Source organism: Lindgomyces ingoldianus (assembly GCF_010093535.1).
Source record: "Lindgomyces ingoldianus strain ATCC 200398 unplaced genomic scaffold BDR25scaffold_16, whole genome shotgun sequence".
NCBI classification, from domain to species: Eukaryota; Fungi; Ascomycota; class Dothideomycetes; order Pleosporales; family Lindgomycetaceae; genus Lindgomyces; species Lindgomyces ingoldianus.
Genome location: NW_022985177.1, coordinates 914,419 through 939,963, shown reverse-complemented (window position 1 = coordinate 939,963; position 25,545 = coordinate 914,419). Strand labels below are relative to the sequence as shown.

At 50.1% G+C, this 25,545-nt stretch overlaps 10 protein-coding genes across 10 annotated transcripts; 5 read left to right on the top strand and 5 right to left on the bottom strand.

Annotated features, from left to right (window-relative positions):
* Window positions 1–900: 900 nt before the first annotated feature.
* Window positions 901–1,780, bottom strand: BDR25DRAFT_369291 (uncharacterized protein; the record flags this gene model as incomplete). The annotated part of the gene is made up of 2 exons (XM_033697095.1): window positions 1,432–1,780; window positions 901–1,379 (listed from the first exon to the last, which is right to left on the bottom strand). The coding sequence occupies exons 1-2, from the start codon at window positions 1,739–1,741 to the stop codon at window positions 901–903; spliced, it is 789 nt and encodes a 262-aa protein (XP_033547635.1). The 5' UTR covers window positions 1,742–1,780.
* A 2,006-nt stretch (window positions 1,781–3,786) lies between these two features.
* BDR25DRAFT_314463 (uncharacterized protein) lies at window positions 3,787–4,659 on the bottom strand (the record flags this gene model as incomplete). Its single annotated transcript, XM_033691452.1, has 1 exon — window positions 3,787–4,659. The coding sequence occupies one exon, from the start codon at window positions 4,657–4,659 to the stop codon at window positions 3,787–3,789; it is 873 nt and encodes a 290-aa protein (XP_033547634.1).
* Window positions 4,660–5,397: 738 nt separating this feature from the next.
* BDR25DRAFT_355272 (uncharacterized protein) lies at window positions 5,398–7,371 on the top strand (the record flags this gene model as incomplete). Its single annotated transcript, XM_033695430.1, has 15 exons — window positions 5,398–5,633; window positions 5,659–5,730; window positions 5,780–5,894; window positions 5,926–5,953; window positions 6,005–6,085; window positions 6,142–6,229; window positions 6,284–6,326; window positions 6,358–6,471; window positions 6,549–6,590; window positions 6,661–6,750; window positions 6,785–6,880; window positions 6,913–7,002; window positions 7,033–7,094; window positions 7,175–7,281; window positions 7,337–7,371. 15 exons carry the CDS (start codon window positions 5,398–5,400, stop codon window positions 7,369–7,371), a joined length of 1,299 nt encoding a protein of 432 aa, XP_033547633.1.
* A 728-nt stretch (window positions 7,372–8,099) lies between these two features.
* BDR25DRAFT_225004 (uncharacterized protein) lies at window positions 8,100–8,661 on the bottom strand (the record flags this gene model as incomplete). Its single annotated transcript, XM_033685166.1, has 2 exons — window positions 8,100–8,527; window positions 8,607–8,661. The coding sequence occupies 2 exons, from the start codon at window positions 8,659–8,661 to the stop codon at window positions 8,100–8,102; spliced, it is 483 nt and encodes a 160-aa protein (XP_033547632.1).
* Window positions 8,662–9,588: 927 nt separating this feature from the next.
* Window positions 9,589–12,442, top strand: BDR25DRAFT_303772 (arginine-tRNA-protein transferase 1). Its single transcript, XM_033690075.1, has 7 exons — window positions 9,589–9,871; window positions 10,025–10,090; window positions 10,548–10,623; window positions 10,711–10,773; window positions 10,823–10,945; window positions 10,995–11,889; window positions 11,943–12,442. The coding sequence occupies exons 1-7, from the start codon at window positions 9,847–9,849 to the stop codon at window positions 12,063–12,065; spliced, it is 1,371 nt and encodes a 456-aa protein (XP_033547631.1). The 5' UTR covers window positions 9,589–9,846; the 3' UTR covers window positions 12,066–12,442.
* Window positions 12,443–13,401: 959 nt separating this feature from the next.
* Window positions 13,402–14,729, top strand: BDR25DRAFT_261966 (uncharacterized protein). Its single transcript, XM_033686738.1, has 3 exons — window positions 13,402–13,461; window positions 13,518–13,733; window positions 13,802–14,729. Exons 1-3 carry the CDS (start codon window positions 13,422–13,424, stop codon window positions 14,461–14,463), a joined length of 918 nt encoding a protein of 305 aa, XP_033547630.1. The 5' UTR covers window positions 13,402–13,421; the 3' UTR covers window positions 14,464–14,729.
* An 849-nt stretch (window positions 14,730–15,578) lies between these two features.
* Window positions 15,579–19,744, top strand: BDR25DRAFT_261963 (heme peroxidase). The gene is made up of 2 exons (XM_033686737.1): window positions 15,579–19,256; window positions 19,325–19,744. The coding sequence occupies exons 1-2, from the start codon at window positions 15,959–15,961 to the stop codon at window positions 19,345–19,347; spliced, it is 3,321 nt and encodes a 1,106-aa protein (XP_033547629.1). The 5' UTR covers window positions 15,579–15,958; the 3' UTR covers window positions 19,348–19,744.
* Window positions 19,745–19,919: 175 nt separating this feature from the next.
* On the top strand, window positions 19,920–22,312 carry BDR25DRAFT_286996 (succinate dehydrogenase; the record flags this gene model as incomplete). Its single annotated transcript, XM_033688290.1, has 6 exons — window positions 19,920–20,129; window positions 20,204–20,353; window positions 20,474–20,907; window positions 20,975–21,114; window positions 21,193–21,669; window positions 21,755–22,312. Exons 1-6 carry the CDS (start codon window positions 19,981–19,983, stop codon window positions 22,310–22,312), a joined length of 1,908 nt encoding a protein of 635 aa, XP_033547628.1. The 5' UTR covers window positions 19,920–19,980.
* Window positions 22,313–23,085: 773 nt separating this feature from the next.
* Window positions 23,086–24,598, bottom strand: BDR25DRAFT_32466 (uncharacterized protein). Its single transcript, XM_033692171.1, has 5 exons — window positions 24,408–24,598; window positions 24,274–24,361; window positions 23,909–24,187; window positions 23,613–23,860; window positions 23,086–23,558 (listed from the first exon to the last, which is right to left on the bottom strand). Exons 1-5 carry the CDS (start codon window positions 24,450–24,452, stop codon window positions 23,193–23,195), a joined length of 1,026 nt encoding a protein of 341 aa, XP_033547627.1. The 5' UTR covers window positions 24,453–24,598; the 3' UTR covers window positions 23,086–23,192.
* Window positions 24,599–24,646: 48 nt separating this feature from the next.
* BDR25DRAFT_303769 (uncharacterized protein) lies at window positions 24,647–25,377 on the bottom strand. The gene is made up of 3 exons (XM_033690074.1): window positions 25,116–25,377; window positions 24,987–25,058; window positions 24,647–24,928 (listed from the first exon to the last, which is right to left on the bottom strand). Exons 1-3 carry the CDS (start codon window positions 25,200–25,202, stop codon window positions 24,722–24,724), a joined length of 366 nt encoding a protein of 121 aa, XP_033547626.1. The 5' UTR covers window positions 25,203–25,377; the 3' UTR covers window positions 24,647–24,721.
* Between the last annotated feature and the right edge of the window lie 168 nt (window positions 25,378–25,545).

Genomic DNA, 25,545 nt, shown 5'->3' with positions numbered 1-25,545 from the left:
TCCGCCCGCCGCCCGAGCCCTACATTCCCCCTCTGCCTCCGCCAAAGCCCAAGGTCGCCCCGCCACCCAAGGCGAAGGTTCCGTCGCCGCTACAGGACCACCCCGAGTCGTCTGGGACCACATCGCAAGGGGCATCCGCAGGTGTTAACACTGCGGCCTCTTCGACCCTGAATGCGGACAGCCTAGAGGACCTGCTTAATCTGCCGGGCCGGGAGATGGACGACTTCACTAACGTTTCAACAACCCTAAAGTGAGGAGGCTCATGAACCGCCAGTTCGCGGTTGCGAGTTAGTGATATTCAGCGGATTCGGCTTTCGGCTTTCGGCTTTCCTCTTTTTTTTATTACGACCGATATGAGCGTCTGTACTACTAGTAGGATCTTTTATAAAACGGGCTAGGGATTGTGATATGCCTTCTACGTCCATTTTTTTATATGTCTTAATATGAAGCGTATTGATTTGAGCTTTTATTGTTGGTTCTTCTTTAGTTATCCAAATTTTAGGGGTGCAGTTCTGGGACATCTCATTTGATGGCCCATTTCTGGGCTTCAATGCCAGCTCACCCCTGCGATTATCTTTCGCGTAGAGTTGACAGGAAACCGTGAAGGAATTTTCTATAATGGGGGCTGGCTAATGGAGTTGGGATTGAAAGGTGAGTTGGAAAGTGAGCACCTGAACTGTGGCGGTGCAAACGGAGCAGCTGAGCCGAAGTTGGGCCGGGCGTTATTTTGCTTCCAAATCGGGGATACAGCGCTAATCAAAAGAGGAAGTGGGAGAAGGTCAGTCGGTTGATAATATACACAATAGTACTTCACACGGCGACTTGCAAGAAAACCACCAGCACTGCAGCATACCTACAACTCCATGATTAGCATTTACCTCACACAGTCTCTAGACTCACTTACGCCGCAGTAGCCCCTAGGCTTTCGAAAGGTCTCGCGATCGTCGTGAACGTTACTAAGGACAAAAAGCAGACAAGGAAGGCCGTGATTATAGCCAGCCGGTTCACAGTCTTACCCACGAAAGCGAGTAGCCAGAGAGGAACGATCAGCATTATCAGCCCAAGGGTGGTGTTGATCATGCCAACGAAGAAGTCGATTCGTTGATCAGATGTATAGTGGATATTTTCATCTTGAATCTTTGGGGCTTTCTTCCACAGCTTCCATAGCCTGAAATGCGAGGATTGCTCAAGAAGACGGCGAAGAGGTGTTTTATTCTTTGGAACAACGGCAAACAGGTCGCCGTGGGAGTGTATGTAGGAGGTCTCAGGTGGGTGAATCGCGTTCTCATAGTTGTGGAACCAGTTCGAGATGCTCGAAATGTCCTTTTCCGGCACTCGGGGACGAGATCGGACCTCGGAATGCTGAATTACGAGTTCGTCTATCATATATAAGTCTATGAAGCTTTGGTTGGAAAGAAATTTGAGGCTGACTGTATGCTCGGAGCTTCTTGTCGATCTCTCGAATCAGCTCCAGTCTCGTCTCCGAGGTCTCTTCTCGTAAGGAACCGTTGTGGACATCTGGAGATGCTGGATCCGAAAGGTGATTTTCGAGAAGCTGCAGCTGCTCTTCTAGTTCAGAGAGCTCGTCTTGAAGCGCTAACAGTACCCTTGCGGTAAGTTGGCTGAAGCGTCGTAGGACGAAGAAGTCGTTGTCAGATACTACAAAGTCGCAAAAACCGCGATAGCCGACATATTTCCAAGGCCTTTTGTGGAGCGCTTCTGTTGACACATTTTCTGTCATTTTTAGTGTTGTTTGGGGATTTGGGTGGAATTGTCCAAAAGTTTGCCTGGAAAGATATGACGAGGCCGAAACTCAGCTGAAAGGTATTTGGCGTTACACAACATAGCGGCACTTTTTGGACCACTGACGGAGGTTGTTTTGTTACTATAATTAAAGATGTGAGAATGCAGTGCCACTAAGTCTCTCTTCGGACTGATCTTATCTACACTGAAACGCCCCGAACTATCTCGTTGCCTCAGTCAATCTTTCTTTTAGCCCCGCTTGACACCCCCCTCGTCAGCCTCGTTCCCCAGTATCGCAGTCAACCATTAATACTCCAAACCGTACCGAACAATGCCGCTCGCTCGATCTTCCACCTTCGCTTTCCCAGTCGATGTTTATGGAGGCTACAAAATCCGTCCCGGTTCGCACGCAGCAGAAGTCACAAAGAAGAAAATGAATCTGTTTGTGAGCTCTGAGGCTAAGCAAATACAAGACGAATCGCAATCAGAATCGCAATCGCAAGAGGAAACTGCTAAACCACCTCAATTCTCCGGACCTAAGATCGGCGGCGCAAAAAAATTTGTTGGAACGCCTGGAAATGGACTGACGCGATCTTCGACATTCTCTGCGACCTCAACTAATACGGTGAAACCAAAGCAACGAGTCGTGGGCGCCTAGGACATTCATCTAGATTGGTTTTTAAATGGCCGGGTATTGACTGTCTGACATGCTGGCTTATGCTGGCTGACGCTGGGGTGGAATATCCCTGGGGATAGTAATAGTATATCTATGGTGAGGTGTCGCACACTTGGCCAGAAACTCTCACACTCTTGCAAGAAGCCCTAGGAAATCGTTTATTCAAGGAAGGAAATTTTGGTAGAAGATACTGGCACGCTAAATTCAGCGGGTCATCTTAGACCGGCCTCTCATACTCCACAGTGTACATCTGTTACCTAACTGCCCGTTCCCATATTATTGACTAAATCCACGTCATCAACTTCAACGCTTTCAGTTTTGCTTCGGAAGTAACTAGTAGTCCTTTCGTATGATGTCGCAAAAAGGTTTTCCTACATCTTGCCCTACTATAATGACAGACTCGGATAATCTCTGTCTAATTTAGCAGTCTATTGCTAGATAAGGAAAGGAACTTCCGGCGGGAATTGTATCAGAGCCTTGTTTGAAGAAATGTCCCCAGAACAAATAACAACTATTTATAGAGGGTTTTTGGCGAGCAGTTTCCATTTGGCTTCAATCGACGAGAATAAGCAGCAGTCGTGTGCAAGATACCACCAGAGTATCCGAGCTATGTAGTCCCTAACATCCAGAACGATATTCCTGTATCCAAAGAGCCGTCTACGAGTCCCAGGGAGGACACCGGATCCCATTCCTGTCTACGGCGATGGATTCAGTTTCGTTTTCCTCTTGGGAAATCGATACCAGGGGCGAGATTAAAACTCCAGGTCAAGAGTTTCCTACTTTTGTGGGACCTGACATCCGCTACTGCAGTGCGGGACATAAATGCTCACTAGAACTATTTGGTATGCATACATTCACCAAAGAGAAACACTCTGGATTCCCATTGAGCCCATCTACGTTAAACACATTCACCAGAGAGGTTCAGATTGGCTCTAGAGTTCCTACACTAGTGTCGAACGAGCTGTCGATCATTACAGCCAAACGCATGTCCTTCAAACAAGTCAATGACGAAGGTCGTGTTTAGACTCACAAAATGGACGAGTATAGTGTCGTCAATTTCTAGTACCGAGAGAGGTGCTTTCGCTGGTACTACATGATCTAAGACGTGAACCGGGAGAGTTTGAGTAATGGGCGGTGGGGGTGGTTTCCGGAATAACGACTTCCTGGAATTAAACCTGAAGAATTGAACGCCTGTAAAGCTTCCATTTAGAACCATAGGCTTAAGTGCAAATAAGCAGCATGTCAATATAGAAAACATTCTCAAGACGATCACCTTTTAAAGATCCACAATGGCTGACGCATTATGTCTGGGAACTTTCTCTTTTTTTTAAAAAAAAATAAATAGAAAATAGAAACACGGCTCGTGATTAGTCACTATACTCCTCTTGCTCATACTCCTCCTCCTGATACTCCTCGTGGTGCTCTTCATGATGTCCCCCGTGTCCTCCATGACCTCCACCATGCCCCCCACCATGACCCCCACCATGCCCGCCACCATGCCCTCCACCATGCCCTCCACCATGTCCTCCATGGCTAGCTTTCTTATGTCCACCCAAGAGCCCCGAAAGCCCTCCTCCTCCACCATGTGCCCCACCGCCATGAGCCTTATCACCATGTCCAGAAGACCCTCCCATTCCCGTTTTCTTCTTAATCTGCTTTTCAGCGAACTTGCCCAAGAATCCGAGACCCTTTCCCATCATGCCGCCGGACTCTTTGCCGCCTTTACTGTTGCTACCGAAGAGACCACGTTCTCCTTCGCCAGCACCGGCGGGAGGTGCAGTAGTGTCGTGAGTTTGTGGGGCGTGTTGGGGTGGTGGCTGAGTTTGGGGCGCGTACTGATGATTGGCGCTGTGTTGAGGTGCACCGTGTTGGGGAGGAGCTCCATACTGCTGAGGAGGAGAACCATGCTGCTGAGGAGCACTACCGTACTGCTGAGGAGGAGCGCCGTACTGCTGCTGAGGAGCGCCGTACTGCTGTTGGGGAGCTCCATATTGCGTAGCGCTGTACTGCTGAGGGGGAGCACCGTATTGCTGTCCGCCGTGCTGCTGTCCACCATATTGCTGACCGTCATGTTGTTGACCACCGTATTGCGGAGCACCATATTGTTGTCCACCTTGTTGCTGAGCGCCATATTGCTGTGGAGGATAGCTCTGGTTGGGCGGGGCTCCGGCAGGGTTGTATCCTTGGGTAGGAGGGTGGTTCGATCCAGGAGTGGAATTGTAGAAGTCATGTGACGACATTTTCGCCGAGTCCACTTGCCAACAGCGCAAAATATTGGTTTATTGAGAGCACGCGATCAAGTGAGGTCTGGAGGGAACAGAGATCCAGCAAGAGGAGGGGGTTAGAGGGGTAAAAGTGGAAAGCCTGAAAAGGAAACATATGTACGGATCCGTCGGCTGCCATCCATCCCAAAACAAACCCGTGAAACAATCGCCCGCTCTGCATTACTCTTCTCTGGTCTCATCTGAATGGCACCACTTCTTCCAACACGAGAACGCTGACGATTCCTGAGAACCTTTAGCCTTTTCGGGGCCGTGAAACGAAAGAAACGCCTATGGGGGGCGCGAATTGATGAAGCTACTGCGCCCCGCAAATAGAGTGCGCGCATAAGCTTTGCCTTGTGGCGGCCAAAGATAAGCTTGGTGAAGCTTGAGCCTTCCAGAGCTGAAAACACCTCGTATCAATGACGTACCTTTCCCATCTTGGGTCGAGGAGTACCGAATCGAGGGGTGGAGCTCGGGACCATGGATACGGTCGTATTTATCGAGAATTGAGCTTGATTTGGAAAATCTCCAATATCGAGAGTTTGATGGATGTGCCGAGCTTGGTAAATGCGTTGAATTAGGGGGATTAGAAGAGGATAACTCAGGCGAAGAAAAGTGCAAATAGGAAGGAAAAGAGCGCATTGGGCGGAGGTATCATGCTTAATAAGTGTGGATTCTGGCGAAAAATGACGATCCGATCAGACGTGCGCTGTGATGGAAAAGGGTAGTCTTCGTTCGTCCTCCCCGTTGCTCCTCTCCTCTTGGAATACCAATAAGCATCCTAAAATTTACCTCTTCGCGCCTCAAGAAGCGCATTATACTGTCGCTGCTGTTGCTTGCGGGTTTCGTGAACATCTCGTACCTTCCGTTTTCGGGTATTCCACCCCCGGCACGGGATTTGATAGAGTTGCAATGAGGAAGTTGCTGACTCAACGTCTACGCATCTCATTGTAATATGTGAGCAAGATATCCTAGACCCATGGGGAACGAATTTGAGACTTATGAAGGCAACTCACCTCTGATTCCTCTTGCTATCCACCAAGCACCGTGGTGCAAATACCGAGAGGTGCGGAGACGGCTTTTTTTGACCAGCCAGGTTGAACAGAAATGATTTCCTCCTGGATTTTTCTTGGCTGGAAGTTTGCCCTATTCATCGGTTATTCGATAAATGGGGCTTGGAAGTGAATGCGCACAATGGTGGAACATTTGCGGTGAGCTCTAATAAACAAAATACCTCGCCAGGTCGGAGAAGAAAACACGAAACAATCGAGTATGTGGACAATTTCACATGTAGTTAAGACAATGGGGAGATGAGAATGAGCTTGTGTGGTTCGCCTGAAGTCGGATTTCGTCGACTTCGTACTGTTACGGTACTGGGGAGGGTGTTTTCGGAGATCGGAACGTGACACCAACTCCAACACCTGTGCGACACGCAATCCTCGCTAAATTGAGAGGTAGGATACTTCGTACTGAAAGTATCCGCAGCTCTAAGGGGAGACCCCATAGGAGGTGCTGGAGAGCGAAAAGGCGCCGCCCTCGAAAGGAAGTGATTCAGTCAGGGATTGCGGTAGGTATCTGATTGGACAGCCTTGCGACACAGACGTAACAAGACCGAATCAGAGGCTACCGTTTTACCGCCACTAGTCTAGAATCCTGACATCCTCGAGGGGGCAGTGGTGGGTATACCCCAAAATACCGCAGGATCTGTTGAGAGCTTTGGATAACTGGCCGAACCCCGAAAGGCACACCAAGAAAATCGAGTCTTTGAAGAATTTTATGCTACTGCAAGTATCTATATTTCTAATATGCACGCACCTTTAATAGTATTTAGCCTCACGCTAAAAACAACACTCATGAGATCTAAGCTAGCCGTAGCAGGTGAACCATTATATCTGATACGAGAAAAGGTGGAACCTGGATTTAAATTTTCCTAGCAGAAGTTTATAATATGAGAGCTGACTGGCGTTGCACACTTAGCCTTTAGCCTCTAGCAAACTCCAAAGCCATCTTCGACTAGACTTTCGAGTTTCCTTCAAACCTAGAATACGCGCGGTATTTAAGATGAGAGTCGCGTTCCATATCCCTTGGCTCGACAGTATAGTGGGCCTTTTCTCTATCCCTCTTGCCTTGGACCGCAAAGATGAGGCATACGGGTAATCCCCGAAATGGAAGATTATATAGAATATACCTTGGTCTTGTATTCTACTTATCTGTACCCTACTACTCGAGAACCATAATTTAACGAGCAACGAGGACAATCGCGGAGTCAGTGGTGATGAGTCTGGTCAGAACCAGACTCTCGCAGAAGGGTCTATCCTGGTGTTGAATCGTCTTCATTCAGAAGACTAGGAAGATTTCCCAAGAACAACGACAGCTGTCCATAACGAAACCTTAGTCTTGCTTGCCGATATGTGAGTTTGCACATGGTGAGTTGTGCGATCAGATTACTTGGGGGCGACTGTTGTACAGTCTGCGTGGGGGTGGACATTAGAGAAGTCATATATGACATGCAGGTCAGTAGATCGATTGAGACGATTGTGCTTAAGACTTTGAAGAGAGTGTACGCAAAGACTGAGAAGAGACAAGAAAGCGACTACAGTGTCGTAATTTAGCCACAGAGGAGAGAAACGATACGGGGGGGGATCGATTGCAGGATCCAAGAGGAGAGTAACAATATACAAACAATAATAGCAAGGAAGAGTATAAATTTGCTATTGGCTATGAAGCGTTGAAGCGATTATTTAAGTAGACAGCAGGATTAAGAGTGCCTAAATAAATGCACCGTGTGCTGTTAAGAAGAAAATGACCGGGGGTAATTGAAATGCTCCGGCTTATGATTCGCTCGCCCGGATGACCGCATTGGGTATATTTATTTTAACTCAAGAAGAACCGCTACCTTAGGCATTTACTACAATTCTGTGACGTGATCAGCGGCCGATAGTTATTCATCGCGCTGTCATGTGACCTGCAGTCGGGAGAATTTTCTTCTGCGATTACTCGGGACAATCTTCGGCTCCCGGGTGGAATAGCGAGCTCGGAACCGAGCTCCCTCAACCCTAGGAACAGTTCAAGTGAGCTCATACGCAGAGTCCGAAAGAATTGATCAAATTCTTGGCAGTGGACAGGTTGCATTTGAGTGAGCCTTGGAGAGTGCTCCTGGCTCACCGCTCCCTCATACTTCGAGAGCCGCATATGCATCCCTCTAGTCGAAGACAAGCCACCGACGCCAGATTGGAGAAAAAGAAACGAAAAAAATTGAAGTCTATGAACCACCGGACTTTTTTGCGACCCTGCTGTGATGCATTGCTGTGAAGGAAAAGCGTCCGCCGAGATTGGGGTATGTTGTAGGATAAGGTGGTCTCGTGTTGAAGGCAGTTCTCCCCCGGACGCAGCATGAAAACTTCTCAACTTCCGGTCTAACGATGCATGGTACATCGATCCAGAGCGGCAAGCAACTCCGGTCGATCCGCTAACGCCGTTCTGGCTTGCGTGTATGTCATCCACTGTCTCGAGCGCTTGTTCATCTCGGGCCACTGCGCTTCTTGCTTCTCGACGATGGCCTCAAAGAAGTGGTAGGCGGCTTTCGGGGCCTGCGCCGTGAGCTGCTCCGGCCGCCTACTCTCGGGGATGAGGCCGAGGTCGTAGGAGATTTTGCAGATGATGCCGGCTTCTTCCCAGGCCTCTCGCTTGGCGGCATCTTGGGCGGTTGCTTCGTCGGTCTCCCAGCCGCCCTTGGGGAGCACCCAGCCGCCGCGGCGAGCCGACTGGATGAGGAGCACGTAGTATTTGTCGGCTGAGAGGGGGACAATTCCAGCGACAAGTCGCTCTCCTTGGGAGCCGTAGCCTATGCACAGGACAAAGAATGTCAGCCAATTGTCAACGGAATCGGCGTCAATTTGTGAAGCGGTCACGCTCAGACTCACGCTGGTTGCTCCGGCCGGTGCGCGACTGCATGGGCAGCTGCTGGGTGGCAGCCATGGAGGGCAGGGGCGATGGGGGGTACCTCAACGAAGGGCGAGCAGGCGCAGAGGGTGGCAGAGGAAGGTGCGACTTGCTCAACGAAACAGCGTGCAGACTGTGAAGGTGGCAGCTGAGGGAGAGACTATCTATGCCGGCGACGGGGAGGGTGGCTTCAGGACACGAAATGAAGCCGAGCAACGGGCAGGTAGCGTGAGTCTGGGGCTGATCAAGAGAGCAGAGCTTGGGGGAGCGAGAGGGAAGCTGCGAGGAGGCTGACGGCTCAGTCCCGCGGGGGACGGGGCTGAGGATATTGAAAGGGCCTGCGCAGAGGGAAGGAGGGAGGCATCGTGGATCGTGTATGTGTTTTAGGTGGTTCGAATCAGGGTCTGTAAAAAATGTGGGAGACTAAGAGGTCGCGGCTGGGTCACCACGCCCAGCGTAACTACTCACCATCTCCGGAGCCTATAGGCGCCAAGCCTCAGATCAGAGGACGACACACGGGCGTGCGGCCGGGGGGCATGTCGCGACGAGAATATGCGCGACGACAATGGCACATATGCTCCGCGGCGAGCGGCGAGGCAGCAGCAGCAGCAGCAGCGAGAGTTGCACGCGAAGGGCTCGCCCGCGAGTGTTGTGGCCAGCCAGCGCGCGTCTTTCGGTGTCGTCCGAGGGGTGAAGGATGCCGGCTTGCGGGGCACAAAGCACCTAGGCAGCCCTCCTCTGCCTCTCAATCTCGCCATGACGTGGTGCTCTATCAATCCATGGGCCATGGGGCTCCTGAATGCTCCAGTGACAGGCGCGAATTCGCCCTCGTGAAGCCGCAGATCAGATATCTGGAGAGCTGCGCTGCCTGCTGGGTTGTCGTCTGCATGTCAGTGCAGTACCTGAACCCGCCGGCCAGATTTCTCCGCCGCAGCACTCTGCATCTCTGCCTCGCCCGTCATCACTGCCCACCCATTTATTCTTGTCATCTTTGCCTGTCAGGGTAACGGCGCCGCTGTCTCCCGCTAGAATTCTCGCTCCAGTCTCACTTCGAAGTTCAAACACCGGAGCTCCAGCGTAGGCCTCGACCCTGTTCCCTTCCAAGCAGCTGCTCCCCAACGCCTCTGGATTCAACCCTTCCGTCGCACTCACGCCGCTCCCGCCTAAGACTAATTCCCCCCCCCCACCGCAGCGGCTGGCTCCCACGCTTATGCTGCCATCATGCAGTCCCTTGTAACGCCTTTAGGTACGTCTTGCTCCAACCATCTGCCTCGCCTGGGGCTCGTGCCTGTCTGGCTGGATACCGAACGCGCTTCACCGTTTAAAAAAGACGACGGACAACCCTCTCCCGATTCCTGGATATTTGACAAGGTGCTGATGTCCTCCCTCACTCCTCTAGGCTACTCGGCGGAGAGTTGCGGATACTGCAAAGATGCCTCTACTGGCCGTCGCACTCCAAATTCTCGTATGTAGCCATTTCCTCTCCTTCCCCCTTCGCAAGACCGTCACGCGTGCATGACCTGTCTTCGCGAGGCCGGCCAAGAGAATGATAGCGAAGCCATGGACATTCTGAATCAGCATGGATGGCCATGTCGACGCTTCCTTGTTCATTTGATGTTCCATTAAGGTTGCTCACGCTCACGTGCACTCTTCAACTCCCCGCTATGTGCATGATTAAACCTGTTCCGAAGCAGCTAGCCGAAGCTCGCCAAGGTTTGATCGTAGCCCTGAATATCATTCTGTGCCAGCAGCCATGACGGTATCGTGCGACATAGGCGCGATGGGGCTCACTGCTCTATCGTGTCAACAATACCACGTCACTGTTGTTTTCGGCCTCCCCTGCTACTCCACAACGATCAGACGGGAGATCTCGGGATGACACCAATTGCATTACCTAGGTACTGACAATGTTACATAATCAGGATGCTCTTACTACATCACGTCGAAGAGCCTAAGTACCCAAGCTTACCAGGATCTGGTTGACCGTGGGTGGCGGAGGTAAGCTATCTCGACGGTCTTCCCATTTAAAAATCGAGCAAGATTGCGGTAGTCGATAGATACAGGACTAAATCTCCGCCCTGCTAGATCCGGTACGATTCTCTACAAGCCAGATGTACTTCGGCACTGCTGCCCTCATTACACCATTCGGCACGTATTGGCACTGGATACAGAGCCACAATAGCCTAACATACGACAGGCTCCCCGCCGCTTCCTTCAACCCCGCCAAAGAACACAGACACGCGGTGAATCGGTGGAATAAACACATCCTTGGTGAAGACTACATCAAGGAGGCAGCAAAACTATATCCCAAAACTAAGCAGTGAGCCAAGTCAGGCTTTCCCATACTTCCCTTACTAACCGAATCTCAGAGAAAAGGCTCGACAGCGGAATGGATTCGACCTTGTTAGTACCATTCACGAGGGCGAATTTGAGAAATTAAAACGCCCACCAGAGCCGGCACATCGATTTGAAGTGATTCTGGAGCCAGACGAGTTCACAGATGAAAAGTTCGAACTCTTCAGTAATTACCAACAACATGTTCACCATGATGGGCCTTCTGATGTGTCAAAGGATGGCTTCAAACGCTTCCTCTGTGGCTCCCCGCTGCAACGTACCATCCGAGAAGTAGACGGACATACACAGCAGCTAGGATCTTATCATCAATGTTACCGGCTTGATGGCCGGCTCATTGCCATGAGCGTGCTAGATCTTTTGCCCCACTGTGTTAGCAGTGTCTACTCGATTTATCATTCTGATTTTGAGAAGTGGAGCTTCGGCAAGTTGAGCGCCATGAGAGAAATAGCGTTGGCGTCGGAAGGGGGTTACCAGTTCTATTATATGGGCTACTACATCCACTCCTGCGTGAAGATGCGATACAAGGGAGAGTATAGACCCTCATATATACTGGATCCAGAAACCTACGAGTGGAATCCTTTAGACGGAGAACTCCGAAGGTTACTCGACGCCAAGGCCTACGTGTCGTTGTCAAGAGAACGTCGGCGAAGAGAGGATACCGCCATAGCTGCCCAGGATATTGAGAACGAATCGAAGGGCGATGCCGGCGATGCCGGCGATACCCCGGAAGTCGCACCCGAATACCCCCTGCTCAACGCGGAAGACGCTGGAAAGGCTGTGATGCAAGGGATGTCTCTCTTCGAATTAAAAGTTCCCGGTCTTATGACGGTGGAGCAAATCGAGCATCAAGTGCAGCTCGATCATACAGCGATCCAAATTAGGAAAAGGTCTATCACAGTGGAAGCAGGGGTGAGTTCTTGAGGATATACTCCCTAATAGGCATGATAGCTAACCGCTGAAAGGATCTCATGAATTGGGAAAAGAGTTATATTCGAGATCCCAGGTCGCTCAAGGGTGTCATTGGAGAGCTTGTTGCTGCCATTGGGCCTGAGGTCGTTAAACAGGTGGTGGTGGACTTTGGCTAAAGTTGGCAGGTAGTTGCCAATTAAGCAACTGGATGGATATCTTACGGTCTTAGGCACAAAAGAATACATGAACACTGGCCGCGGCGCACTATATTCTCCAATTTCTACTCCATACATCGCGAACCACTTTTCGTGGCCTCTTGTTTCCTCTGCAGAGGGTGCTAAACAGGGCATAGTGGAAAATTTGTAGAGGCTACCCCTTTCCGGACTAGCGGATTTATATGCCAAGACTAACCGGGTCCAGCGATGTCTACCCACACTACCACAGTAACTCTATGTCCGGGGACTTTTGACTCCCTTTTTGGAGAGTTTCTACCGTCGTTTTTGGAGCAACCTACATCCATCAGCTTTTGTAATCTCTAGCCATTTTTTAGCAAGTGCCGCGCGAGCAGTCACTCTGGTGTCAGCAACTCCAGCTATATATAATATAGTACAAGAAGTTTATGGCTTTGCCACTGTATTACATTAACCGAATTTTAAGGAGAGCAAGTACAGTTGGAGAAGCTTAGCAAGTGAAGCTAAAGAACCTTTCCAAGCTACAACTAACCATTTATTGTTCCGACCATCCATTCTGGTATGATAACGCCTCTCGCATTGCTAACGTATATCCTTTAATCCAACATAGAACCTTAGTCATTGTTTCTTATCCGCAGTCGTGCCATTGGTAAGCAGGTTTAGTGCGGTTAACACTTGATCTAGCGCAGGACCTGACATATTCGAAAGCTGAGCGGGTGTGGCAGGAAACCCTTGGACGTCGATGTTTGTCGTCAATTCGCGGAGTGCGGTAAGAGGGTGCTGGGTCTTCTAATACAAGAGTTTTGAAGGCGGGTAGTAGAATCGTACTCGCTGTAACAATAACTAGTTAATAGATAAATAGGACATCAAAATAGTATTCACTCACGTTTGCTTGATGGCCTGTGGAGATATCTGTGCGGAGTTGCAGTGTCTGTTGCTGCATCTGCTGCACCTGCTGCTGCGTCTGTTGGTAGTTTGCTGCACCTGCTGTATTATTGTCGTGGACTGAGCAATTTGAGGAAGATTGGCAAGATTTGCGAACTCAGTGGTGGCTTGCAGGAGTGCTTGTGTTAGGCGCCCGAAATCTGGTTGTGGGCCGAGCTGAAAGCCCAGGCTGAGGGGGATTGCCGTTTTCCATGGCCTCTAGTGATGGGAAAAGAAGACTCGAAGAACTGAGTGTGGTTGAGGCGAGCGAATGTTGAGGTGGGGATGAGCGGGTAGATGCACAGTCAACAATGTGCACGTGCAGTGGAGACTGCACTAAGCCCGAAGAGGGAGTCCTAGGACAGAAATTACCTGAGATATCCTTCTAGCGCATCCCCACCTCTCTGTGCTCCCACAATGGCTTCATCCAGCATATCGCTTGTAGTGCGCCCCCGTGGTAGGATGAATGCTCCTATAACGAGCTCTATGGCCACTAACATTGTGTTTCTACAGGCCGACCGATCAAGAACCTTCCCGAATCCATCACCATCAGCCCGGACGACTCAACCACTCAGATATTCGAGAAAATTGCGAGTGCCTCTAAGTCTTCCACCCACCGGCTGAGAATTACAAAGGGCAGCGATGGCTCGCCAATCCCCAACACCGGTTCGGTGACAGTATACCAAACAGGACTTCGGAGCAGGAGTGCAATAGACGTGAAGGACCTCGGTGCGTAACGGGATTATCATCTATGTATTTCATCTCTATATTTTGCATATCTAATTTCTTTGCAACAGGCCCCCAAATTGCCTGGCGGACAGTCTTCATAGTCGAGTACCTTGGCCCCCTCCTCATCCACCCTCTCGTCTACTCGGCCCGCGCTTTGATCTACGGCACCTCCACTCCACCCTCCGAGCTACAAAAACTTTCACTACTTATGGTCTCGCTGCATTTTTTGAAGCGCGAGTTTGAGACCCTCTTCGTACACCGCTTCTCCCTCGCTACCATGCCCGCCAGGAACATTTTCAAGAACAGCGCGCACTACTGGCTATTGTCGGGCTTGAACCTGGCATACTGGACTTATGGCCCCAATGCACCGACCGCTCGTGCCTCAAATCCTCTGATAACCTACGCCGGAATTGCGCTCTTCGTGATCGGCGAGTTGGGAAACCTGTCCAACCACTACACGCTGAAGAATCTGCGGCGCCCAGGCAGCACCGACCGAGGGATCCCAAAGGGGCTTGGTTTTAGCCTCGTGACGTGCCCTAACTACATGTTTGAGACTATGGCTTGGGTTGGCGTCTGGCTGGTCAATTGGAGTCTGAGCACTGGCGTGTTTCTGGTGGCGGCAGCCGTCCAGATGGCCTTGTGGGCGAAGAAGAAGGAAAAGCGCTACCGCAAGGAATTCGGGGACAAATACAGGCGCAAGCGGTTCGTCATGCTCCCAGGTATCTACTAAGTTTGGGCACTGCAACGTAGAGAACCAGCGGTTACCGTCGGTGGCAGGGCTGTTCTACACAATTGCAGCTCGCGCCGAGGCTGAGACGGGCCTTGCATCATCTCATCACCATCATCGCCCGCACGCCGCACGAGATCAAATTGTTGTAGCGGAGGCCGCTAGGTCGCCGTTGCAATGCTACCTCCGCCATGTTTTTGTGTGCAGTGGCACAACAACAATGGCAACAATAGCATCGCCGTACGTTATATACGCTGCTTCGATAATTCTCATAATCCAATATCCTTTAGCCTTGATTTGAGACCGCCAGATTCAATTTTGATGTTCTTCCCCGCACCGCTTGCGGATCGGCTAGGCCGATGTGTGTCCCCTTCTGGCGGGAAAGACATTGAGATGCAAAGCGACCCTGCATAAGCGCGAAGACAAGCCACCGCCCTCACCGACAATGATAGATGCTCTTGGTCCTGCATGCTAGAAAACGTCAGACGATAGTAGATAATCACATTGCCTTGTTGAAGCCGGTCTCTAGTCGTTGCCCAAGCTGACACTGTCGTCACAAAAGGCAGACTTGTCCTTCAACTAGCGGCTAAAAACGGAGTGATCCTGGATGGTGGGGTCCCTTTTTGATTGCACATGAGACCATTCACAAGCATCCTTTTTCAGCTGACTGCCTGGTACATATGCCTTTTTTCTTGGAGAGGTTGCTTTTGCCGGGTGCTGATTGGCTGACGGGGCGAATGGGCGGGCCGAGGAAGTGAACGAGCTGGGGGCGGAGGGGTTGTGGCTGGCGGCGAAGCCCTGAGAGCGTGCTGACTTACAACCAATCCATTCTCGACCAGGCAAGAGGTTCAGCCGCAGCTTTCGTTCTGGCACGTTTCTTTCTTTGCGGGACCGGACTTCAGAGATATAAGACGGACGTTGGTTCCTGGTGTGAGCAATGGTAAATCTGATCGTTTGTCGTCTCTTGGTTCGACGTACGTGAACGAAACATCGTATTTGGATATCCCGCGCCAAAATCTCTGCTGGTATCACATTCACATTTCAGCCTTACGGCCCCCACTTGATAGCCCTGTCGCGACTCCCTGGGTCCAAGACAGAGAGTTGTTCCGAACCCTTGTTGGAATCTTACGGAGAGCTCAAGGTTTAGGTCGTTTCTGTTACTATTTTTACTCTACCGTCCAAATATCAATGTGAGTACCTCGACAGGTTCAGAATTCACGATATTGTTCTTGTTACTCTTGAGGTGTCTTCCATTCGACCCATTAGAGTTGGGATGGCACATTGAGGCCTTTCTAGTCCTACCGCTCAACATTTTCTCGTTCCAAAGTTATCTCGTCCCGACATTCCATCTCCAAGTGCCACTCTCTTGTCTACGAAGATCTAGCGGGGTACCCTCCTTTTCGGTTCTCTCGGAACATCTCCCCACAAAGTCCAATTTCATTTCTTGTCTGATGTTTCTCCCACTGACTGATCCCGTCATCAGTATCATTCACCCATCATGGCCGACGAATGGAAAGACAAAGTCGAGACCCGCACCGGTATCACTCCTCCGAGGCCGGAAGGGATCTCTGAGCTTGACAAGCTTCGGAATGCCCTAGGTGCACCCTTCAAGCAAGCCGCTAGTGTTGTTGGTGCTGCAGTCCGACCAGTACCTAATCAAACCGGGGATGGGTCAGACCTTGATCCAGAGAAGGAAAATGCTATTCTCAAGAGGGTTCTGGGAGATATTACGGATCTGACCCACCTGAGAATCGAAGACGCCGACACATTACTGAAGCTTTCATATGCGAAGTTGACCGGAGAGCCAACTGATGATAAAACATATCTGATGGAAGGCATAATCAGAGCAGCTGCCAAACTACCAGATGGCTCCCAGTTTCGTGACAAACTCACGCACAATTTGCTGACGACACTCTGGAACGACCTGCAGCACCCGCCGATGTCGTACCTCGGAGCAAAATACCAATTCCGCTCTGCTAATGGTTCCAACAACAGTCTCATCCATCCTCAGCTTGGCGCAGCCGGAACGCCATACGCCAGGACTGTTGAGCCAAGGTTCATGCAGACGCCCGCTCGTCCTGATGCTGGGGTTGTTTTCGACAGCATTATGACAAGGAAACACCGAGAGCTCCACCCAAACAGGGTATCGAGCGTACTTTTTTATCTCGCTTCCATCATCATTCACGACCTTTTCCGCACAGATCACGATGACTTTGCGAACTCAATGACCTCATCATATCTCGACCTCTCCCCCTTATACGGTAGCAACCAAGAGGAGCAGGACTTCATGAGGGTCAAGGTTGACGGAAAGATAAAACCAGATTGCTTTTCGGAACAACGCCTCCTTTTCTTCCCTCCTGGTGTGGGCGTCTTACTTATTATGTTCAATCGTTTCCACAACCATGTTGTGGCCAACCTTGCTTCGATCAACGAAGGGAACCGATTCACGAAGCCTACACCTCCAGCGGACCCGGCGAGTGAGGCTGCGGCTAAGTTGTATAAACAGAAGCTTGCTAAATACGACGAGGACCTCTTCCAGACTGGAAGACTGGTCACCTGTGGTCTCTACGTCAACATCATTCTGATTGACTACGTCCGGACCATTCTCGATCTCAACCGCACTGACAGTAACTGGCAGTTGAATCCTCGTGCGGATATGAAGGGTGTTCCTACAGCTGTAGGCAACCAAGTCTCAGCCGAGTTCAACCTAGTTTATAGGTGGCATTCTGCGGTGTCAGACCGAGACGAAAAGTGGACTCAAGATTTGTGGGACGGCCTGTTTGGAAAGGGCAGGGATCCCAAGACAGTCGACAAGTTTGAATTCCTTGGGAAGCTCAGGCAAGTGGGCGAGAAGACACCAAAGGAGCCTGAGAAGAGACCTTTCGCTGGTCTAACTCGCAAAGAGGATGGAACGCTTCCGGATGAGGGCCTTGTTAAGATCATGACAGAGAGCGTCGAGGACTGCGCAAATTCTTTCGGCCCGAACAGAGTTCCTGCTGTGATGAGGGCGATTGAAGTCCTTGGAATTGAGCAAGCGCGTTCTTGGAATTTGGGCTCACTGAACGAGTTCAGGAAGTACTTCGGCCTCGAGGAGCATCGGACTTTTGACAGCATTACAAAGGACAAATACGTCGCCGAGCAACTCAAGCATCTCTACGACACACCAGACAAGGTGGAGATTTATCCCGGTATTGTGGTCGAAGACGCCAAGATACCCCTCTGTCCTGGCTCAGGCCTGACACCATCTTACACCGTCTCTCGAGCAGTCTTATCCGACGCCGTCGCCCTCGTGCGAGGTGATCGGTTCTACACTATTGACTACAACCCGCGAAATCTCACCAACTGGGGTTACCACGAGGTAGATCCTGATGTTGGTGTTGACCATGGCTGCATGTTCTACAAGCTCTTCCTAAACGCCTTCCCGAAGCACTTCCAGCAGAACTCGATCTACGCTCACTATCCTCTTACCACACCTGACGCGATGAAAGTTGCACTCAAGGATCTCAAGAAAGACCACCTTTATAGTTGGGATAAGCCACAGTTTACTCCCGACCCTCACTTGATCCTCGAGTACAAGACCGCGACGGCTCTGATGGAAAATCAGGATGGGTTCAAGGTGACTTGGGGTAAAGCTATGGAGTTCCTCATGGGTCCTTCTGCCAAGGACTTTATGCTCGCAGGCGACGGGTCTAAGAACGCTGCCTCACGTAACATGATGTCCAAAGCACTTTATATCAGTGACTGGGACAGGGAAGTCAAGAAATGGTACACTAGCATGACGGCTAAGCTGCTTCAAGAGAAGGCAGCGAAGATTGCAGACTTTCACCAGGTGGACATCATCCGGGATGTTGGCAACCGAGCGCACATCCACTTCTGCTCGGAACTGTTTATGCTTCCCTTGAAGACTGAAGAGCGACCCCATGGCCTCTTCACAGAGAATGAGCTTTACCTCATCCTAGCCGGCGTCTTCGCCCTCGTCTTTTTCGACCTTGATGTCGCTGCTTCCTTCCCTCTGCACGTCAAATCATACGATGCCACACAAATGCTGGGCAAGGTCGTGGAAGAGAACGTGAAAGCCATTTCAAAGAGTGGCCTCCTATCTTCCGTCATGAACACTATCTGGCCGCAAGACTCAACTCTCAAGCACTACGGCATCCACATGATCAAGCGACTTCTGGACAGCGGCATGGATCCCAAGACACTAACATGGGGTCACATCCTCGGCACGGCAGGCGGTATGGTTCCAAATCAAGGCCAACTCTTCGGTCAGACAATCGAGTATTTCCTTACGGAAGGCAAAGAGCACTGGCCTGCTATCCAAGCTCTCGCGCAAAAAGATGACGACGAGAGTTTCGAAACCCTGATGCATTATCTCATGGAAGGCTCGAGGCTGAATGGCGAAACAGGTGTCTTTCGCTCCGCGGTCCAGAAAACAACAATCCAGGACGCGGGTCGCACCATCGAGGTCAATCCTAAGGACATTGTTTTCGTCGACCTTCGGGCTGCATCACATGACGCCACCGCCTTCCCCAACCCAGATAAAGTGGACCTCACGCGCCCACTTGACGCTTACATCCATCTTGGCCACGGCCCGCATCAGTGCTTGGGGCTGCCGATGACCAGAGTCGCGTTGACGGCTATGTTGAAGGAGGTTGCGAAGTTGCCTAATTTAAGGACGGCGAAGGGAACTCAGGGTAAGGTGCATAAGGTCACGAAGCCGTTGTTCCCTGGTGAGAAGTATCCGTACCATGTTTATTTGACGGAGAATTGGGATAGCTATTGGCCGTTCCCTTGTGGTAAGTTTCCTGTTATTTTCCCCACCCCTGTTTTCAGGTATAGAAAGCCTTTACTGACATTGTTGTAGCTCTTAAGGTGAACTGGGATTAGGACTTTGATACATGATGGTGCTTGGGTGTGAAATATGACATGCGAACGAAGATAATTCGCATACCCAGGCTGGGACCAGGTGGATAGAATTGAGCAAGGACCATTCCTTCATTTATTCGAAGACGCCGAGCAGCAGATATTTCTGCGAAGTTGTAGAAAAAGAAGCGAACATATACCTTCTGATGTAAGAAATTTAGAGGTTCTCTTCGAGGATGCTCAAACGACTCAGGTTTAATTAGCTAAGGCATGTGACGGTATACCAAAACGGGTTTCCCCGAACTTGCCACGTGCTCAAGCATAAGCTACAAGAGAAGCTACCATGGCAAGTTCAGGTATCCGTCAGAAACAGGCAAATTCCAACGCAACATGCTCATCATATAGTAATGTAAGAGTGTCTGGAGTCTGAATACCCACTGTGGCTCTTCGTCACCCCCATTGCCAATAAGCAGCCAATCACCTGCGCCTATCCCCAGGACCTGCAGGTCTCCCACTCTCTCAAAGCCGAGGCGCTCGAGTCGTGATGAGGGGCTGTAGCGCGTTCCTAAATTCTTATTTCCATTGCTCTCCAACGCCGCGCATAATGTTATCTTCGATTGCTTTCCCTTCCGTGTTCTTTTTTCTTGACGATTCGCAATGCAGGCTTTTGCTCGAGCCTCACTGCGTCGGGCTTACGACGCCAGATGCTGCTGCTTGAGATATGGTATCACGCCGCTGAGGAGAACCTGGAGAGCATATGCAAGTTTGTCGGTTGCGGGACACTCGGTTATTGATCACTATTATGAGTAAATCTTCTCCCTCCCTAAACTTTAATTAAAGATAGAATTAGGGAAGTAGTGGATTGTTGATATTGCCGCAGTGCAATTGTCGTCGGCGCTGGAGGAGCAGGTCTCCGTGCCGCTGTCGGATTGACTGAAGCCGGGCTCAAGACAGCATGTGTGTCTAAGCTGTTTCCAACGAGATCACATACGGTGGCTGCGCAGGGTGGGATTAATGCTGCACTGGGGAAGTAGGTAACCCTAATATTGTTACTGAACCTCAATCCTAGGACTTCTTCGAAATATAAGGGGAAATTGGAAAACGTGTGCGATATGAAAGCATGAGAGCCCGAGCTAACAGCACATTTCAGCATGACAGAAGACGACTGGCGTTGGCACATGTACGACACAGTCAAAGGCAGCGACTGGCTTGGTGACCAAGACGCCATCCACTACATGACCAAAGCTGCCATCCCCGCCATCGTCGAACTCGAGCACTATGGGATGCCCTTCTCACGCACTTCACAAGGCACAATATATCAGCGCGCTCTGGGCGGCCAATCCCTCGAATATGGCAAAGGAGGTCAGGCGTATAGAACCGCTTGTGCAGCTGATAGAACGGGTCATGCTATGTTGCACACCCTGTATGGACAGAGTCTGAAATCGGGTGTGAATTTCTTTATTGAGTATTTTGCGATGGATTTGATGATGGTAGATGGGAAGTGTGTTGGGATTACAACATTAAGTATGGAGGATGGCACACTGCATCGGATGTTCGCTAGGAACACGGTGTTAGCTACTGGAGGTGGGTGACAGAATTTCTCGTCTGGGATGGAAGGGGTTTGGACTGGACAGGCTGACGTTTTCTCCAGGCTACGGACGAGCTTATTTTAGTGCAACCTCTGCCCATACGAGTACGGGGGATGGGAATGCCATGGTTGCGAGAGCGGGGCTGCCATTGCAGGATATGGAGTTCGTGCAGTTTCATCCTTCAGGTATCTATGGTGCAGGTGTAAGTCTGTCAGTCTAGTCCCCACTAAAATACTTGCCAATTCTGAACCTCCTCTCATATCTCACTCACTCCTCCTAGGTCCTAATAACAGAAGGCGCCCGCGGCGAAGGCGGATACCTCCTCAACTCACACGGTGAGCGCTTCATGGAGCGCTACGCCCCCACGGCAAAAGACCTCGCCTCGCGAGACGTCGTCTCCCGCTCCATGAACCTAGAAATCCTCGAAGGACGTGGTGTCGGCGCTCAAGCCGATCACATCTACCTCCAACTTTCTCATCTTCCCAAAGAGGTAATCGAGGAGAGGTTACCCGGGATAGCGGAAACGGCGGCGATTTTCGCGGGCATTGATATCACACGCGAACCAATTCCCGTGCTGCCGACTGTGCATTACTGTATGGGCGGGATTCCGACAAATTGGAAAGGACAGGTGTTAGATGTTAGAGAAGGAGAAGATAGAGTTGTGGATGGGTTGTATGCAGCTGGAGAAGCGGCTTGTGTTAGTGTGCATGGTGCGAATCGACTAGGCGCGAACTCACTACTTGATATCGTGGTCTTCGTACGTCTTCGGTTCCCCCTATTCCTTCTCTCAATTCTTTCCCCTCCCAGAAAAATTAACCAAACCGAACTAAAAATATCCCCAGGGTCGGGCTTCTGCCCTCCACATATCTGAAAACCACTCCCCGTCTGCCCCTCACCACCCCTCGCCCTCAGACATCGGTCTATCCTCATTCACCTCCTTCGACTCGATCCGCCTTTCCGACGGCGCCACACCAACATCCCTCCTCCGCTCCGAAATGCAAAAGACCATGCAAACCTCTACTGCTGTCTTCCGCACCCACTCGTTTCTCTCCTCAGGCTACACCCACCTAAAAAGCATCCAAGACCGCTTCACCTCCGACCTCCGCGTTTGCGATAAATCGCTCATCTGGAACTCTGATCTGGTTGAAACGCTGGAAATGCGGAATCTGCTTACGAATGCCGTGCAAACGAGTCGTGCGGCGTTGGCAAGGACGGAGAGTAGGGGGAGTCATGCGAGGGATGATTTTAAGGAGAGGAATGATGTGGAGTGGATGGTACATAGTCTAACATGGCAGGGGGATGTGGGTGCGGAGGTGAGGTGGGGGACGAGGGGGGTGTATATGGGAACGTTGGATGAGGGGGAGTGTGAGAGTGTGCCTCCTGTGAAGAGAAGTTATTAGGGAGTAAGTGGGTAAAGTGTAAATGATTGATTGAAACCTTTCGAGTTTCTCTGGGCATTAAATAGACATCTTCAGGAATCTGTTAGCATTACTACGATTATTAGCCAAAGTAGTATCTCTACCTATACCAATGACAATCTAGGGCAAGAAGGAGAGTTACAACCAAAAAGTTGACTTCGAATGACTACCGATTTCTCTAGCGATGGGAATGACATAGTTCTCCCAGCTGAAGATGTCTACGCGTCTAAGTCCAGCCTTGTTCAATCCTTCCGGGTGCCTGCCACTCCCTTCCCCCCGTGAAACAAAATCCCACTCAATATCCAAAAACTATGTCAGAAATTACAGACAATACATCAAATAGATCTAATAAAGCGCTTCGCAAAAGACTGTGGGGGTACGTCGGCCATCTCGGCTTGTGCGACTTCGTAGGTTCTAATAGTGCGTACTCTATCTCGGAATATTTAGCCAACCTTGCTGCTACGGTACTACTATTAGCGCAAAACCAAAAAAGGAGTCACTTTAAAATAAACTAGCAGCTATAGCTCTTTATAACCCTGGAGGTACTCAGATCTATCATATGACTAGAATAGAGAAGAGTGTAAATAAGGTGCTTGTATCCGTCCTAAGAACATATCTTTATTCTCCATCGTGAGTGTATCAGCAGACATGCAGGGCAGATAAGCTATGGGGTTAGAAGTCTTCCCAAGCTTGTATGCAGGAATTGGTTCTCGGTAATAGTTAGCACGCTTAGATAAATTGGAAAGAAACGTAAGTTAGAAAACTACAATCGTGTAGATGTATAGGGTCAATTTCGATGTTCTATCCGCAGCTAAGATATCTATAATATTTTGCGTAAAATTAAAAGTCTTCTTGTAAAGCTCTAAGATTTGTCTTTCGGAACAGCGTTTCCAAGGAAAACTACAAGCACAGCACAGTAAGCTGCGGCTGCTGCGAATATCTCATGTCTTTTAGCCTTCGTGAAAAGAGAAAGGACCGATGAGAAAGCAAGAGTGAAGACAAGAAGCGTTCCAATACATTTCATGTAAGCTGTAGTGCCAATTTCATGCACCATATGATACAAAATATATATCGGAAGGACTAGAAGAGTTAATACTATAATTGTCAAGATTCCATTGGTGAGTTTCGCAATTCGAGAGGGTGTATAGTATATTTCGTACTTGTCTTCGTCTTTCGGTGGCCTAGCAGGCATGTTATCGGAATCAATTTCGGTTTTCTTTCGCGTTTCCTTTTTGATCAATCAATAACTGATCTGAACATAAGAATATTCATGTATACGTGCCTTGGAGCGAAACATAATGTCGATAAGCTTACAGTGACAGACCTTCAGGAGTCCTTCAACCACATCGTCAAGCCAAGCATGCTCACGTCCTGCCTTGAGGGTGAGTAAATCATCCTTGTGTTGAATCCATGAGGCTTCTTCTTCGACTAGAGCTTTTCTGTTATAGATATAACGTCCAACGCTTTGCCAGTCAGCGTCGGCCGGTTTACTGAATCCCCTCATTTGTTGGGCGGCGGCGAGAATTTTTGCTATTATAGTGAGCTCTAAGCTGGTTCATCAAATCTAGGTCCACTAACCATACGAGCAGTATGCGTTCTCAATTTCAAATAAGAGCTTTCCTTGTTTCTCTGCGTCTGAGGGAGGTCCCCGAAGGTCACGTGAGCACAACCGATTTTCGTTATCCTTCACGAGTCTCATGTCCATGCGATCTAGTCTCTTTTCGAGACGTCGAAGCTCCTCTTGCTTATGCAGGAGCAGTCGAGATTGGAGGTATCCAAACCGCCGATATATGGTAAAACCTTCATCGCTATCGAGGAACGCCGCTAGGTTTGGATATCCCTTAGGTGAGTCGTTTACTTTTCCATCATCATCAGTACGTGCTACAAAATAGACGCTAAGGGCAATTAACCCACATCTCCTGGTTATGACTGGAGTCCGATACCTTTTTCGTCGTGGAGTCCTCCTTGGGCGAAGGTTCCAGGACTTCCAGGACTTGGCCCACGGCCAACGCCGTCGCGAAATTGGAAGAACTGTGAGATATTAGTTAATAGGTCGCCGATTTCTTCAAAATCATACCAGAGGAGTTTTTGCTTGGAAGCTCATCCTTTGTGATGGTCTCATCTGTAAAGCTGTTGAAAAGTGTTGGGGATGTGGGGACTGAGCCAATCAACCCTGCTTCACCCTTTTCCATCACACTCTCCGCGTTTTGCATTGGCAACTCCTTCAACGAATTGTCCATGAATTCACATTTGCAATGGCGAGAGAAATAGTTTCTGTCGATGCTGTCGTCACCCTTTAAATAACAATCAAGCGTAGCCTTGTCTAATGGGGATGTTTGATTGGTGTCACCCGATCTCTTGCTGCACCCTTCGCGCTCAGCCGTGGCGGTCTCAATCATCGCCCTCATCGACTGAGAGCTCATTCTCTCTAAACAAAGTCGGTCGATCTAGCCACACTGCCCGTCCATTCTTGTCCTTCAGATGATAGCCCCAGCTAGCTCCAGACGACTGAACGCTACTGATCTTTGCTTGGACCCACCCATCGCCCTCTCTGTACACCCAAACAGCATCCCCAACCTGGTATTTCGCTGGCCAGTTCTGCAGTCGACCGGTCAGAGGTTTCAATAGACCCCCTCACGATACCAAAGGGACTCACCGGAATCGCGTTTGGATTGTCGCTAACATTTCCCGTTGGGGACCTCCAATCAGGCTGTTGAGTCTGCAGCTGCTTGAGAACTTCTTCGTCAGCCACAATATGAGGCGGGAATGGTGGACACTCGCTGACCGGATTGGACTGGGCGCTGCTGCTTGTGCTTGGCTGTTCATTCGACAGAAGCGCTCTGCCTTGTTTTTCAGGTGTCGAGGCAGACATTTTGACAAGTCACGGTCGATGCAAATAGAGTTTCAACCTGAGAAAATACCGGACTCGAATAAGGCTGCGACAAGAGAATCATATATGAGAAGGCCATGAGTTGTGCGGCTCCACCACAACGAAACGCAACAGTTCACAGCCGGTGGTTCAGAGACGAATGTGGAGCTGAGACTGGATAAGAAAGAAGGCTGCGAGGAGGCGGAGAGCTTCATATGAATCGATAATGTTCGCAGAATCTTATTGGCCAGCCTTGCATACCAGGCTCACACACGAGGTTCACAGGCTCACAGGCTCACATCCTGTATCACGCGAGGCATTCAAGGCAATCTTTTGTTTTTGGAAC

Bases quoted from the DNA above. Each gene is read 5' to 3' on its own strand.
- BDR25DRAFT_303769 (XM_033690074.1), bottom strand. From the start codon at position 25,202: ATGTCTGCCTCGACACCTGAAAAACAAGGCAGAGCGCTTCTGTCGAAT. The intron at 25,059-25,115 runs GTCAGCGAGTGT...GAAGTTCTCAAG, and splicing joins GCAGCGCCCAGTCCAATCCG to CAGCTGCAGACTCAACAGCC. The intron at 24,929-24,986 runs GTGAGTCCCTTT...GGTCGACTGCAG, and splicing joins ACAATCCAAACGCGATTCCG to AACTGGCCAGCGAAATACCA.
- BDR25DRAFT_32466 (XM_033692171.1), bottom strand. From the start codon at position 24,452: ATGAGACCATCACAAAGGATGAGCTTCCAAGCAAAAACTCCTCTG. The intron at 24,362-24,407 runs GTATGATTTTGA...AATATCTCACAG, and splicing joins TCCAAGCAAAAACTCCTCTG to TTCTTCCAATTTCGCGACGG. The intron at 24,188-24,273 runs GTATCGGACTCC...ATGATGGAAAAG, and splicing joins AGGACTCCACGACGAAAAAG to TAAACGACTCACCTAAGGGA.
- BDR25DRAFT_261966 (XM_033686738.1), top strand. From the start codon at position 13,422: ATGGCTTCATCCAGCATATCGCTTGTAGTGCGCCCCCGTG. The intron at 13,462-13,517 runs GTAGGATGAATG...GTGTTTCTACAG, and splicing joins GCTTGTAGTGCGCCCCCGTG to GCCGACCGATCAAGAACCTT. The intron at 13,734-13,801 runs GTGCGTAACGGG...TCTTTGCAACAG, and splicing joins AATAGACGTGAAGGACCTCG to GCCCCCAAATTGCCTGGCGG.
- BDR25DRAFT_261963 (XM_033686737.1), top strand. From the start codon at position 15,959: ATGGCCGACGAATGGAAAGACAAAGTCGAGACCCGCACCGGTATCACT. The intron at 19,257-19,324 runs GTAAGTTTCCTG...ACATTGTTGTAG, and splicing joins CTATTGGCCGTTCCCTTGTG to CTCTTAAGGTGAACTGGGAT.
- BDR25DRAFT_303772 (XM_033690075.1), top strand. From the start codon at position 9,847: ATGCAGTCCCTTGTAACGCCTTTAG. The intron at 10,091-10,547 runs GTATGTAGCCAT...TTACATAATCAG, and splicing joins CCGTCGCACTCCAAATTCTC to GATGCTCTTACTACATCACG. The intron at 10,624-10,710 runs GTAAGCTATCTC...CCGCCCTGCTAG, and splicing joins GTTGACCGTGGGTGGCGGAG to ATCCGGTACGATTCTCTACA.